Here is a 15,616-nt window from a genome sequence, read left to right on the forward strand (position 1 = left end):
AATTAATTGCCATTGGAAGTTAACAAGCTAAAGCCACAATCCAGGTTTAAGCTCTAGACATGCCCCACATACATATTTAATACATTTAAATTACAAAATGCAAGGGTACTCACCGCTCACACAATGATAATAATCAGCTGCACAACTGTGATTACGTCACTCTGAAGCAGCAAGCGGTAGTACAAGGCTCCCCAGTTCTTTAGACGTAGACTAAACTGCGTCTACATAATCCACACCACGTACCTGCTGTAATTCCAGTAATGCCGTATGCTCGTATATTAGCTTGTGTACAGGTTTTGAGCCTAGATTTTGTAAGTTCTCGGTGAAACACATAACATGTAAAACATGTAAAAGTTCTGGGCTTTTTTAACAGTGGTACATGAAATGCTGGCCTATTTTGGAAGCGAATTCTGTGAATTTGTGGGGTTATAAATGCTATGCTGGGACCTACTGTGCGTGTATTTTTATCGGATTTGTTTACAGCATATGTTGACAATAATCTAAAAAATGATGATGAGTTTTCTATGTCTGGTATTCAAACGAAGCTTCTATTTTTAGTTGCAGCCTGATTATTCAGTCTGCAGGGACACAGAACAAGCTTGAATCCGCTGTGCAGACAGACAGACAAAACAGAGACAGACAGGGGACGTGGATGAAGATAGGAAGTATGAATGTATATAAAACATTAAAGCCACTCGAGACTCAGAGTTCAAAGACTGAAACTGGAGCCGATCAGCTCTTCCTGCATCCATTCTTCTAATTTACTTTCTACTTTTGTCTCCTCATCAGGGGGATGAAGTCGGTTAGAAAGAGCTCAACTGTGAAGAGACACGACTTCAATTATTTAGACGGAATATATTTTTTTATTCATCACCCACCAATTACCCAGTATAACCCAACATTTCCCCTCCTTTTCCTTTTGTGTTCATTTCATCCTTTCATAGGTGGATGAACAGGCTTGGATTGGCCGCTATTGGCTACACACCTGATGACAAAGTGCCACGCCCAGATGAAGGTGAGATCAGCTCTCTCGAATTCTCACGTCAACTTTTAAAATGACAGCACTCATGTCAACTTCTCTCCATTTCAGACTACTGGAGCGAGAGTGATCAAGATGAGGTTGACGGTTCCATGACACTCAAACAGGAGGGGCCGTCGTCCCTCTGCGATACTTACCACCGCACACCATCAGTGAGTACCAACTCCACAACTCATTTGCTGTGTTCAATTCTGAAATATTTTATTCAAGAGACCCACGGTTTTTAGCGCTCTCAGCATCAATAAAACATAAAATTATCTGGTTCGGTAAGCGGCTAGGCCCAACACATCTGTGCTGCCTAGACCTGTTCACAGTCTGACCAATAGATGGCGCTAAATACTGTAGACCAGGGGTTCTTAAATCATCTTAAGTCACAACTAGTCAGTTGTAGCAAGTCACAGCACAAGCATATACTGTAACTATGGTGCGTTCAAGGATGCTGCAGAATCCTTTGTGGACTTTTTAACAGTGGTATGTATATATACGCTGTATATTAACTGTATTATCAAATATTTATAAATTATTACCTTCGCATGGTGAATGAGATGTATTTTCTTCAGAAAAAAAATGCTAAACTAAATTTTACACATAACATAACCATAACATGTCATTTTAATGTCATTTTGCAACCAACCCAGAAGGGATCTGGAACCCACTTTTAGGTGCTGACCCACTAGTTGACTCCTATAGACCACATTTAATTCTGACATTGGAGAATTCTGTAAGACGTGTTATCACCAAACAGTACAGTACAAATTGTCTTTTTATTGTCAAAAGTTTTAGCATTTTAGCAAAATAGCAGATACAAACCAACTACATTATGGCGGCATGCTACCCACAGGGACTTATGATGTCATGTGACTGATAGCCAAGCGCCAATAAGAACAAACAACAGATGCTGGATGTCTTCTTCCATTTCTAACCTTTTCACACAGTGTTGCATTCATCCTTTTGGGTATGATGCCACACAATACATGTAGCAGGCCCACATCCAGATATATCCAGACTGTAGTACTTGGTGTCAAAGTGTCTTCAAAGGATGTTCGGACATGTACATTAAGTTGCATTATCATGTTCAACAGCCATGTCAGACATTTTTGGAGTTATTCATCTGACATCTCATTGCTTTTGTGCTCTCATCTTTTACGCTCTGCTTTTTTCTGTTCTTCTGTATGTTCCTCCCTTCAACCCCGCCATCTTTGTGCCCTTCTTGTTTTATACTCACATTGTCGACCACCTGTTCCACCCACCCCACTTAACCCACAAAGTCGAACCTCCTCCACACGTATGACCAGTTGCCCCGTTCGGTCAGCTCCATGAGTCTCATGCGCTCCACTCCGTCCCCACTTCCTCTACCAATGAGTGCCTCCACCTCCCCCGTCCCTCCACAGATGGTCTCTTCCACCTCCCCTCTTCCTCTCCAGGTCAATTCTTCTAGCCCCTTCCCAGAGCCAAAGCATGGCCGGCATTTTTCCAGCGAGTCCACGCACTCCCACTCTTCTGCTGAGGACCAGCGTGGGGAAGGACTGGGCATGGGCACTGGAACGGGCAGCACCAGTACCCACTCCTCAGGTTGCCGTTCTTCCCACCGTGAACGCCGCTCCTGGCAGGACCTCATTGAGACCCCGCTGACCAGCGCAGGGCTGCACTTCCTCCAGACAGCACCAGGAGAAAGCGATTATGGTGGCGTAATGGGGGGCATGCCCGGGGAGATGGGGCTTTATGGAGGACTGGGCAGACAGGGCATGTCCCCAGAAAGACGCAGGCAGGCCACGCTTCCAGTACGACGACACCATGCCGCAGAGAGAGATAGGGATCGAGATGGACCTTTTCCTCTTGAGCGTGGGCCTTACACACACAGCTACACACACCGACGCTCCCATAAGCAGCGTAGCCAGAGTTTGCCCAGGAATAGGGACCCCTTTGGGGGCAAGTTGCTACACTCGTCAGCTCACATGGAGGAGAGAAGTGAAGATGAGGAGGGAGAGAGACAGGCTGCAGATATGCTGGAGGGTGACGAAGGTAAGATAATCCTACCCGGTCTGCACTATAAAATAATACGTCTAGTCTATAAAAAAGTCATCATTTTTGTTGGGTTTTGACCTTTTGGTGTTGCAGCACCATGCACTTGTCTTTGGCGTGAGCATGGCAGCCTGTGAATGACATTTGATTTTACTGTGGACTTTTTAAGATTGTATTTAAGTACAATAAGCCAAAATTGCAAACATTATCAGTGAAGCATAAAGACATGCTATCCGTTTTACCTGAATTATCAGGTATTTATAAATTATTACAAAAATTGGTGAATGAGACGTCTTTTATGCAAAAACATACCTGTTTACATTTGCGTTTAAAAATAAGGGACATTTTCTGGAAAATGAGGGAAAGCCAGAAACCTCGACTGCCTTCTGTGGTCCAACCTATAGCCCAAGACCAGGGGTCTGCAACCCACGGTTCCGGAGCCGCTTGCAGGTCTTTGATTGGTTTATGCTTCTGTGTAGCCTCTACGGCGTCTCTTCTGATGCCGTCATGACCGTTTCAAAGTTTTGCCTCGGAGTTGTGTTTGTATGCAATACTCTACCAAAGTACTAGAGGGCAGTATTTTCTGGTTTGTAAACTCAGTGAGAAACTAGTCGAATATTTAGCTTGTTGATTCCCTTTATTGCTAATGAACAAGCAGCTTAAGCGATATAGTGAGTGGAGCTGGAACTAACAGATGTGTAACAACACGTTTATTGCAAATTCTGAGCTGAAATCGGTGGAAAAAGCCATCCAAACAACACAACACGTCAACACACATGGAACACAAAGTAACCCATTTTTGCTTGATTGTAAAATATATTGAGGAGGTAAACATAAGTAACATAATAAGTAAACAAGAAGGAGTTGAACCCAAGCACAAGCACAACAAATGAGCATCCTAAATAAAGAAACCATGCAAGCGTTGGCAGAAATATCTATTTCCCTGCTTCTTCTCACCTTCCTCAGACTTGCGGGAGTTGAGAATTGAAAGCAGAGAGCGGAGGGTCTCGGAGGGACGAGAGCGACGAGTGTCAGATGGACGTGAACCTGAGCCGTTGGATGGGCTTGAGCAGCTTTATCGGGCCCTTGAGCAAGCCAACGTTACTGCGCTAGGAGACCCAAGACCCTGCAGTAAGCAGGAGCTTCGACGAGGTTTTACTCAGAGAGTCCGGGACCCGCTTCTGAACGACAGACTGCACCGGGTCCGAGCTCTCCGCAGCACTTTAAAGGTAGCTAGAGGCTATTTGAAGGCAAATTATATATACACACTTTTAGGTGTATTTTTAGAGAGGAATTAGTGGAATACCCAACTTTTGGCGCATGTTAGTTTTGCAGTGTGCTTTAAATGCTAATAATTATATTTTCCAATGGTGTAAAAAGTGAAAAAAATGTAGCTCCACGCTATAATTTAACCACGTCAATACAACATAAACCACTTCCACACCCAACTGTTAACAGTGTAATGTCTCCTCCAGGCCAAAGAGTCCGAGCTGGCGGTCATCTGCGCCCTCCTGGAGGACCCAGGCCTGTGTTCCCAGACCTTCAGAGAGTGGAAGCAGTGGCACAGTGAGCTCTATTCCGACATCTGCCAGCTCAGCCCTGGCACCAACGGCCAGGACGACCTCTCCCCGTTAGGCGCTCCCGTCATGACCCACACACACTCCTTTATTGAGACTCATGTGTGAGACACACACACACACACACACTCACATAAACACACACTGTAATATGTGTAAATATAGAAGGAACAGTCTGAGATATGCGTGTATGATCTTTTGATAACTCTGAGGACCCCTCAGGGTGCCTGTTGCATGCCTGAACAGAAACCATTAATCTTCTTTTGTCTGTGGAGCTCAGCATAAAGTCCACACGCCTGTCAAGAAGGAAATGGGAGGAAAAGGAGACATTTCGACATTTGTATACTCTTCTTTTTGCTATTATTCTGGTTGATTTTAGGGGGAAGGGGCAGCTATGTAGCAGCAATACAGAGGAGAATCCTTTTCACCACAGCACTGTACTTTTGTACTGACGAACTTTGCACCCAGAGCCACCGATCCTCCCCCTTCTCTCTTTCTCTTTGGTTTCCTCACTGCATATCACGCTGATTTACAGGGACCTCACTGTTATCCCAAGCTGATCTGACAGGACAGCGAGGGGAAAGTCAGCTCGGCGACTTTATTCTAATATAAGACTGTGAAAGGTAGCCATCAAATGCTGGTTAATCACTTTACCAATGAACCAATGAAAACCACCACAACAAGCATTGAGAACCATTTTTTCTACATATACACCCCATTTTCAAACTGTGAAAAAGTTTGTCTATACACGGAGGCTCTTCTGATTGAGTGCAAACGTACATTTTCTCTCCATCTCCATCTTCATCTTCTCTTTCTAAGATTGTGTATATGTGTATACTGATGTAAATGTTTTCATTCCACTACCACTGTGATATTTGTTTTGAGGTAGCGGAGGAAGACAGAGAGTACTGTATGTTTTTGAGCGAGTGCAAATTTTGTTTTGTTGTGAATGCAAGGGTTGTTCTCAAAAGAGTCGTTCACCGCAAAGAATGCACTTTCTACGTATATATCGTCGTCTCATCGCCACCATCACAGGGTCTACGTCACACTGGCCTCTTTACCATCGCTGTTCAAATGATCAGGTACAAGCATTTGTCTCATTTTCTAAAGATTTGTGTACAGTGGACAAATATATTTAAACATAGATAAATATATAAATCTATTTACGTTTTGTGTCATAGATATAATGTAAAGTAGGATGTATTCTATGCCAAGGTTTTGCAGTGTTCCCCTCTCCACTCCATCGCTGACGAACTTGGAACAAACCCTGTCATCTGCCTGAGTGACATTCTTTTAGTGGTACGTGTGTATTAAGGCTGAGCCGTAGACGTTCTCCTGATGATGTGGTGCATGAGAAAAGGCCTGGGACGGATTTGATTGGACAGGGTAAAAATACTGTGGGTCATTTTAATTTCTTTTCGCGATTGCGGGATTGAGTGCATGATACACACAGAAGCACCATTGAGGAATTACTTTTCAAACACTTAAAGGAATTATTTCCTTTTATATATCTGTGTGTTAAGACATGCAAAGTCGCACAATTGAATCAGAATTTAATTATAATTTTCGTTCACCGACATTGAGACCCCAAGTTAGTTACTGTATGGTTGATACCGGGTAGTTTAATCCAGTTTTGTGCATCATTGGCCAAGGACTCAATCAAGGACAGACATGTGTAGCACCTGCTGCATCCAGCACTACCTGTACGTATTCTTCACATTCTACTGTAGTTCTTATTTTTGTCATCGTATTACACGCTTTTGAAATATCAAACACAAACCAGATATAGTTCTGTTTTTGAATTGTTTATTTGAAAGTACCACAAAGAAACTAAACGATGCAAGCACTTTCCCTGTGCCTCCCAACCCTCGCTTTGGCAACGATGGAATGACTTTACTGGAGTTCCTACACACACAGCTGGGAATACAGTCTCGGACTGCACAGCGTTCAGCTCCACTGCTGAATAGATGGCAACTTGTTTCAGTTAACAGAAAGATAGCTCTGATTGGCAGTCACAGACTGTTATCACTCCTCCTGTCTGTGCGTGTAGACCTGCAGAAACAGGCCTCTAAATGGGAGATTCCACTGTGTGTCCTTTCAGGGGTGTATGCCTCATGGTACATTGCACAGGTGTGTAAGATGTAAGTTGCACTGCGACATAAAAAAGGAACATATTGCTCTTTTTCCAAGGACGATATTAGCTTACTGTTATTCTGTACAATAAACTGACTAAAGATGATATTCAAAAAAGAAAGACAAGTACATTTATTCTTCCTAAAGTAGCCTTTTTTGGTTTCATATATATGAATATATATATATTACAAAAAAATACAGATTGTAAACTTATGTTGTTAAACTTTGACTCCAATAAACTGAATCCTCTGCACTATGAGCTCTGTTTTGCCCGTTTCTTCTTCTTCTTGAAGTCACTCACAGTTACAGTTAAAGTTTGGAGATGCACATAACTGCCTTTGCAAATATGAAAAAAAGGACTTTTCAATCAATAGTTGAATAGATCATATATATATATATATATATATATATATATATAAACAATAATAATGGTAAAATATACCAAATTAAATACAATTATTATTATTATTAATATTTGTTTTATTTATACTGTACACTACAATTTTTATCTGCTATTTATATACAGTATACAATGCATTTTTTGTAAATGAAATGTAAACTGCAGTACAATATATGTTCCATTAGATGGCAGCAACTAACCATGGTTTAGAGAACTCGAGGCTGCAGCGCACACATCCAGAAGAAGTAGACGAAGAAGAAGAAGAAAAAGAAGAAGAAGAAGAAAAAAAGGAGGAGGAGCCGCTCTGGCATGGCGGCCAAGGTGAATATATTGCTATTATTGTCTTCCGCAAAGTTTCATTCTAATGAATGCAAATTGCGAATGTATATCCATACGGTGTGTCGATGTCAGACATTCGGGTAGCGTTGCTTGTCAGATTTAAACCACGCATTCATCCAGTATGACAAACATCTGGTGGCTATTCATAGATAGAATTAAGTCAATGTTAACAACGTCCACTTTTTATTTAATTAGTTGACAGCAGTTACATTACTTACATCGGATCATCTGTCTGATTAATCTTGCTGTTCAACTGCACTGGATGCATTGAAAGACCGATAAAACGTCGCTAATAGAGTTAGCTTTAGTGTACCTTATTTGAACATAGTTTAAAATGCACAGTATGTATGTAATTTCTATGTAAAGTGGGATACAATGCAACAAAAGACTGCATTTACTAACACCTCAGCCACGTTCAATAAAATGTAAACATACATCTAACCTCCCTCTAAGCCCCCTTATTACATTTCATGTAATTTAATGTAATTTACTTTGCTCAGCTTTTGAATATTTATTGTTGCGTCTTACATGAGGCCTTTTAGAAATAAATGTGGCGGTTGTGAAAGGGGTTGTTGTTATATTTGCACATTTTAGCCAGTAAATATTTCTGCAATAAAATACAGTGGCCAAAAAAGGACGGTGTATTTACATGACAAAATGTCTACATATAGTCTTATATTAGACAGTCTGACTTAAGAATTTATTTTCTTTCCAGGTGGCGATGGTGGCCGTCCCGGCAGTGCTGGGCATAGCCTCCATCAGAGTGTACACTGTGAATGAAGCGCCCAATGATGGTCTCATCACTCGAGAGAAGGTACCCCCATCGATACTAGAGGAGACAACTCCTCGCCATGTACAATAATCCCTCGTTTACGGCATTGGCTCCAGACCTGACATTGAAAAGTGAATTTCCACAAAGTAGTTCTTCTTAATAAAATAAATATTTTCATAGAAAAGCTGTTTACGATATTCTAAATATGGTTTTAACATTATTAGAGCCCTCTAGACATGAAATAATACTTCCTGCGGTGGCCATTGTACGTGTGTGGGTTTTCTCAGAGTACAATGGTTTCACGTTCCAAAAACATCCATTGACTATATGTGCCCTGTGAATGGCTGCCGACCAGTCCAAGATGCACCCCTGCCTCTTGCCCAAAAGTCAGCTGGGATAGGCTCCAGCACACCCCGCAACTTTAGTGAGGACAAGTGGCATAGGAAGTGGAAGGATGGATAGATGGCTCTAAACAGCAGCTCAGAATTACACAATACACCCCTCACTACAGTAACATTACTGACACCTAGTGACCATTGTAGAATACTACATGTCATGTTATAATTGTACTTTGGCATATTTAACCATTTGTATTCAAGAAATTGCTTAATTTATGCCAATACATAAAATGTATTTAACTATGCATACTTTTGGATTATTAATAGGCATATTCAACCACAAAACAGCAATAATTTATTAATTTCTATTGAAAAAAATGTGATAAGCAAGAAACTTTTAAATTTGCACCTATATGTTTGCACGTATCTTGTAATAATGTTACCTTTTGTCCACAGCTGAACGTCTACACCCCAGTGACAAAGTCTGCACAGTCGCAGTTTGTTCATGACCAGCCAGGCCTCGTTGAGAGTGGCCTGACTACAGCAAGAGAAGGCCTGTTACCCTTTGCCCACGCTGTGAAGGTATTTGGGTTTCTTTAGCGTCTGTTCGCATGTGCACTATGTATACACTCACACCTCCTACCGTTATCGCACTCACACGCATCCTCTCCAAGGACTCGAACAGAAACTAACACATACACGAGATAGGTCGCGCCATCAACGGAACATTAGCCACAACACATAAAAAAAAGTCTACCACTAACCTCTCATCTTGCAGCTGCTGGGTTGCATTTTTAACTCTGATTTGTGTTTCTCATATTTGCGGTTGCAGAGCACAATTCCGGATTCTAACGCTTTAACAGGCAACAGAGCTCAGGAGTCACACAGGAAATGGTGTTCGTGCAGTGGCATCACACACACTGTAATAAGATTTGACAGTTTGCTATAGTGGAAGGTGGAGGAAAACCACCTAGAGCCTGACTCGTGTGCGCACACATCACATTCTTCAAAGTTGTTTTCTTGATGGTTCTGTCCCATTTTCCCCACAGGGGGCCTGTGTTTCTGTGAAAAGAGGAAGTGTAAATCTTTACCACGCTGGAGAGGGTGAGTTGCTGTAGGTGTTATACCCACAGCGTTCAAAAGCTGTTTTTCCATATGTGTATACAGATGGATATAACATAAATATTAACATGTCAGGTTTGCATCGGCCACTTGAAACATTTATTAAGAAATATGTGTAAATAATAAAGTATATTTAAAAAAAATTGATTTTTGTTGCAGATTGTTAATTAGCACACTTTTCTGAGTACTTTCTGTTGAATGGAGGAAGACAGTGTTTTGGAGTAAACAACAAGACTGCCTATCACTGTATCACCATTTATAATCAGATTAACACCTCAGTGAGTTATTGCTTGGCACATTTAACACCCCTCTGACGGTCTGATATTTCAACGCTCTGACTGTTCTCTTGTGTGTCTCAGATGTATACTACTACTTGAAAGATCCTCCCCTGGGTTTCCTACCCAGGTTTGGCACCATCACGATGGCTGGCCTGCTTGGCATGTTCTTGGCACGCAAAGGTAACACGATCCCAAGTCACTAAACTGTAAACATCTGTACAAATGGAAGATTATGAGAAGCTGCTTAATACTTGACTGTTCTTATTTAAGTGTGTTGAACTTTAAAGAGGACCATGTTTTTCCACTTTTCTGGCCTATAAATGTAGTTAAACTGTTGTATTCTCGTGTTAAATGATGATCAGTATGAACATTCAGTGGTTTGGTCCGCAACATTTCAGAGCGGCATCTCTCTTGCTTTTTGGGGGGCAATTTTTTTCTTGGGCAAGGTGCAGACATCAGACACAAAGATAATATGTCTGCTTACATGGATGACTAGGCAAATATAAAAATATTCACTTTTGAGAGGCAGAAATCAGGATATTTACATTAAAAAAAGATTAATTAAATGCCAAAATAGTTGTCGATTTAATTGGATAATTGATTCAAGAATTAATTGTTGCAGCTCTCTCATCAATTCAACTTTGTTTGTCTGATTATGTTGTAGGTGCAGACATTAGTACTAGCATCTGTGCTAGATTAAAACATGACAATATTTGTTGTTCAGAGAAGAGCTGTCTCGCAGGAACAGGCCAGCCAGAAGTCTATCAGGCTATGAACTAAGGCATCGCTACTGTGAATGATAATACACGTAATATGGAAGTGGAATGGCAGGAATGGAATCACACAGTAAGTGCTTTGCACACACTATAAACCTTGCAATCCTACCTGCACACAGTGTTACTAGCGTCACTCCCTCGCGACATGACTCTTCACTGGAGTTCATCAGCCGCCGCGGTGTTAATGTCCAAGCAGAGGCTGTAGTTATTCTACATTTGATCAAATTTACATACGATGTGTCACATCAAAACACGATTACAAGTGAAGTTCTTTTAGTGTAAACATAAAATCTACTGCAATCTGACGTCTATTTGCCATGTGTCTTTACATCAACATCAATTATTTTTCGCAACTACAACTGCCATCATTATTTTAACTTTGATCATTTGTAGTTTTTGTTTCAATGAAGCGTGAAGCGTAGGTCAATTTATAAAACACTTCAAAATGTAGCAGCATTGCTGTGTGACTCAATAAAATAAAATGTTTGTTTATCCAGTCTTACATTTTGTCCGTGGTTTTCTTGAATGTATTGTTAAAATATGGTCTTGTCTTCTTCTCATGAACCTAACGAGACAGCGTATTTGAAGATCATAAAGCTGTAACGCTATTATTTATTTTTATTTTGAAGATGAATTTGATAAAACTGCATTTTAGGCTCTCGTTTGAAGAGGATTGCAATTCCATTGGGTCTGATGAGCGCTGGAGCCTCAGTGTGCTATCCCAGCCAGGCAGTGGCTGTCTTGAAGGTGACAAATCCTGTTGGCAACCGTCAACAACAACACGAGCATTCATGCAACAAAACAACTGTTTTGTTCTCTTGTTACCAAGGTGACAGGTAAGAAGATGTATGCTGCAGGCCAGTGGAGTCGTGCTGCTGTGTCTTCACTTCTCACCTCCAAGTCCTCAGAACCTGTTCTTGCTCCACAGCCACAGGTTATTCATACCTTTAAACAGATAATGTTTTGTGTGTGTGTTTGAATTAAAATTGAGGAATGGGAGAACATTTTTATATGTCTGGTACTAAAAAGAGCAATAGGGCTATGGGGTTTCAACCAGAAATATGCAAATGTATAATAATACTAATATTATCATAAACAACATGTATTGTTCTGGTTGAACAGGTTTGTAAGTGTCCTTATTTTGCTTCCATATTTCACAGGCACCTCCTGTGCAGCCTCCAGAGGCTGCAGTGGTTGAGGAGCCCCGTCACGCCTCAGAGCCTGTCTCAGATGCTGAGGCGGGATCAGTGGAGTGTGTTCCAGCCTCTGATAAACTCATCATCGCTATCACAGCAGAAGAGGCGCCAGTCACACTCACAGAAATCTTTGCCGAGCAGGTCCCCTCAGAGACAGACTCAGGTAGAACAGATATTGATCTCGGTCTTCCCGCTTCTCAGTCTCTATTTCTTTATCTCACATCAATCACATGAGACTACTACGCTCTACTCGTTTTTTTCCCCTCCCACTTGTGTCCTAATTTTGTGCCGCATCTGTCAGAAAAGACAGAGGCCGCTCCTCCCAAAAAGGAATCAGTTGGCCCTGTCCAAAGTGAGGCGCCTCAGCTCTTCAACGAAGCACCAGAGGGCGCCCTTGCTGCATCTGCGAATGCCTCCATTGCATCAGAGGCCTTTATACCTGCATCTGATACCCTGCCTGGGGAGACCACACCAACTCCAGACCCTGAAACGGGAGAGTCTGTTCAAGCCATTCAGGGTATGCCTACTTCTGAGACCTCAGAAAAACTAACAGGTGCCACTTAGATTCTTGACTACACTACATTAGGCAATTATTAGGCAATTAGTTATTGTTAAAGGTGACCGATTGTGCAAATTTGTCGACCCTTTGTATTGAGTTGTGGACTCCTACGGAGGAACTACATGTTAATGTTCACAAAAACAGTACCGTGTTAAATGCTCTTGGCAGATGAAAATATTTTTCTCTTGCTGGGAATCACCAAATACAGCAACTTCTGCCTGAGCTTGTTTCGTAAACAAGTACTTCCTAAACAAGAATTTAGGAAAGGACATTTTATATCAGGAAGTCTGCCCCTCTGTGACGTCACAAAGGGGAAGTTTTACCACGCCTTTTGAAACAGAGCTTTTTTAGCCATCCCAAACTTCTTTCAGGGCTCACCTCCAAATGCCCAAACCTCATTATATGAATGTTTGGCGTTGTTTAATGTGAGAATGCAACGTTCTAACTACATTACATATATATATATACACATATATATTTACACACTGTGTAAACTATACTATACGTACTGGTGACCATGTCTGTATTGTCTCCAGCAGTGCCAGTTGCCGAGTCCAAAGAAGCGCTGACTGCTGCTGTAGAAAAGGAGCTGACACCAGAAGACATGCCCATTCAACAGCAGGCAGCAGAACCCAACAAAGGTACTGTGTCGTTTAGCCATTAGCTCTGTTCCACTATACACCAGTGAGATTTTACTCCCAACATTCCAAACTTTGTACATCCTGCCAAAATTCCTGAGATGACAAAAATGTGCTGTGTCTGGTTTTTGTGTGTGCAACATTTGCTCCTAATGATTCAGACATCTCGTATGCATGCACTTGAAAGGGGGGGGGGGGGTGACTGACAGTTTTACCCTCCTAGCCAAAAACACGCTTGATGCATTTAAATCTGTGTTTTGAGCTTTTTTTAGTCACTCACTCGTGAAGTGGAGATCATTTTTGGTTCTCTTTGAGTTATGAATAAGTGAATTCTTGCCACGGCATCCCTAGTCTTGGTATTGTATTGTCAACATTGGATTTACAAGAATGTTCTTTATCTGGAATCTTACCATTTATATTTTTTTCTTCGTTTCTGCATTCCTCTTGCTGTTCATCAGAGGGTTGTGGCTATGCACCAGATCCTGCACTCTTGGACTTTGGCCAGTCCAACCCGGAGGACGAAGACCTCTACAGCACTCGCAGCTAAAACCTGATGTCACACATCTCATCCTGCTTGACAAACACACACAGCGAAAAGGGTGTTTTTTTAGATCCTGATGACACTGTCGTTCCTGCCACACTATTTCTATCTCCTACACTAAACAAAAGATAATTGAAACTGCATTCAGTTTGTGTGGAAGGATAGATGGCGCACGTGTGCCACAGATGGTTCCACTCTCTGATAACTGATGTTGTGTGGCAGTTTGTCATTTAGCTCACTATGTTAGTTACCTGCGAGCAGCTTATAATCATTATAAATATTTGAACATCAACTTGTGCAATTTTGTTCTTGCAAAAACTCTTTTCACTTATTGATTCAAGAACTCAAATAAATTTCTATTTTGATGATTTCATGATTGGTCATCTTATGCAAAAACAAGTGTTTTACTGGGGGTCTGGGACTCTTACCAATATTACACCAGCCTTACTTAACTTCCAGTGATTCTTATTTTTCTGTCACTTCAACATTCCTGAAGACGAAGAATTTTCTGAGCTAATAAGGCTGAGTCAGCTGTAAGGTCAAAGGTCAGGTCACTAGTCACACATTTTATGTCAGCTCTCTCATCCGGGCTCTGTTTCACAGTTGTACTACTACACAGTGTAGTACACTAAAGAATACAAACTGATGAGGCAAAATTATTGCTCAATACAGTATGTTTGCCATGCTGGCTGGTCGGGTATTACCTGTTAATTACAAGAGGTCATAAACCTTCACTCATACTGAAAGAATTGTGCTGCATATAATCTACATACATTCACACACTTAAACACAGAGGAGTTGATGGAACTAATATTATCCCCATCAATCAGCGTCTCATCTCAGTGACTGGAACAATGAACGCTGCTGCCAGCCTCATTCCGTGCCGCTCCCATCCCCGCTGTCAGCCGCATCAATCTTAAATGTCGCTCATCAGCCAACAGAGGCAGCAGTAACCTGCAATGTTGACGCAGAGCCTTCACTCACATTGAAAATCTTTATTCTTCTTGACATCAGGCTCTTTGCTATGTTGCTTTTTCATTGCGTGACTGTACGTTTGTAATCTGTCATCAAGGCATCATCTTTTACACGGGACGCTGTGTAGAGCATTATGGATGTGGCTCAATCATCTGCTACTGTGAAAAGGGAATGCATCATCTAAAGAACACTACAGTTTGACATTCCTTCTGTCAAAATGAGACAAAATAAGTAGCAAAAGTTCAACAACAATGCTGTTATATCGGATGGCTTATGCAAACGCAAAAAACTTGAACCTTGACCTTAACTATTCGTATCTTTGACCTGCTTTGACATATTCCTCTTTAAATATTTATTTTGTACCTTTCAGAAAGTCCTCAGCAGGACATTTCCACATCTGCATCATTGTGGATAATACCTGTCAACATTCGGATTTGAAAATGATTGACATTCTCCAGAGTCACACTTACCATACAAATGTTTTTCTGTTGTGACGACAAAAGATGTGGAGAGTTTGTCCTTCGCCACTCAGTGCCACATGTGCAATCGGTTAGCATCTTCACAGCATCTTTACGGCTCCTCTGAGGAACCAAAACTGAGGTTAAATCAGCGTTGTGACCTTAAGTTACATTGTGTGTGCTTGCTCACATGTGTGAGAGAGGAGGAAAAATGTCCTGAATATATTTTTCATCTTTCTTCTTGTACATATAAATAAGAATCTGGGAACCAGGCGGCCTGTGGCATCACTTTGAGCTGAGGGGACTTCTGGGGGCTGTTTTTATCAACAACTAGATGTAACCAACAAGCCCGGATGATTGCCCAACCACTGCGTGAATGAAATGACGCCACGTGGAACATATTAGTCGTGGAAGTACAATTTAGTCCTTTTGAAATAGTTTGATTGGACTTAT

At 41.5% G+C, this 15,616-nt stretch overlaps 2 protein-coding genes across 8 annotated transcripts in view; both read left to right on the top strand.

Annotated features, from left to right (window-relative positions):
- Positions 1 to 7,027, top strand: part of si:ch211-26b3.4 (connector enhancer of kinase suppressor of ras 2) — a 46,809-nt gene extending 39,782 nt beyond the window's left edge. For 3 of the 5 annotated variants that reach the window (XM_058062885.1, XM_058062882.1, XM_058062884.1), the window contains 5 exons: positions 945 to 1,015; positions 1,091 to 1,191; positions 2,308 to 3,061; positions 4,028 to 4,290; positions 4,537 to 7,027. In XM_058062885.1, the coding sequence (XP_057918868.1) occupies positions 945 to 1,015; positions 1,091 to 1,191; positions 2,308 to 3,061; positions 4,028 to 4,290; positions 4,537 to 4,746 (1,399 nt within the window). In that variant the 3' untranslated portion in view covers positions 4,747 to 7,027. Of the gene's footprint in view, positions 1 to 944; positions 1,016 to 1,090; positions 1,192 to 2,307; positions 3,062 to 4,027; positions 4,291 to 4,519 lie in introns of all 5 variants that reach the window. The other 2 variants (XM_058062883.1, XM_058062886.1) reach the window with 2 other exon arrangements.
- A 353-nt stretch (positions 7,028 to 7,380) lies between these two features.
- Positions 7,381 to 14,101, top strand: apool (apolipoprotein O-like). Of its 3 annotated transcripts, none has more exons than XM_058063426.1 (11): positions 7,381 to 7,492; positions 8,226 to 8,324; positions 9,077 to 9,202; positions 9,670 to 9,724; positions 10,102 to 10,200; positions 11,452 to 11,543; positions 11,626 to 11,730; positions 11,957 to 12,155; positions 12,294 to 12,545; positions 13,088 to 13,192; positions 13,648 to 14,101. In XM_058063426.1, the coding sequence occupies exons 1-11, from the start codon at positions 7,481 to 7,483 to the stop codon at positions 13,734 to 13,736; spliced, it is 1,233 nt and encodes a 410-aa protein (XP_057919409.1). In that variant the 5' UTR covers positions 7,381 to 7,480; the 3' UTR covers positions 13,737 to 14,101. The 3 variants fall into 3 exon arrangements, with proteins under 3 accessions (XP_057919409.1, XP_057919410.1, XP_057919411.1); XM_058063427.1 differs by having other exon boundaries at positions 12,294 to 12,509; XM_058063428.1 differs by having other exon boundaries at positions 12,294 to 12,509; positions 13,091 to 13,192.
- The last annotated feature ends 1,515 nt before the right edge of the window (positions 14,102 to 15,616 follow it).

Source organism: Doryrhamphus excisus, chromosome 23, assembly GCF_030265055.1.
Source record: "Doryrhamphus excisus isolate RoL2022-K1 chromosome 23, RoL_Dexc_1.0, whole genome shotgun sequence".
In the NCBI taxonomy this organism is placed as follows: Eukaryota; Metazoa; Chordata; class Actinopteri; order Syngnathiformes; family Syngnathidae; genus Doryrhamphus; species Doryrhamphus excisus.

Excerpts from the sequence above, each read along its gene's own strand:
- apool (XM_058063426.1), top strand. Across the intron at positions 8,325-9,076 it reads GTCTCATCACTCGAGAGAAG|CTGAACGTCTACACCCCAGT; the intron begins GTACCCCCATCG and ends TTTTGTCCACAG. Across the intron at positions 11,731-11,956 it reads TTCTTGCTCCACAGCCACAG|GCACCTCCTGTGCAGCCTCC; the intron begins GTTATTCATACC and ends CATATTTCACAG.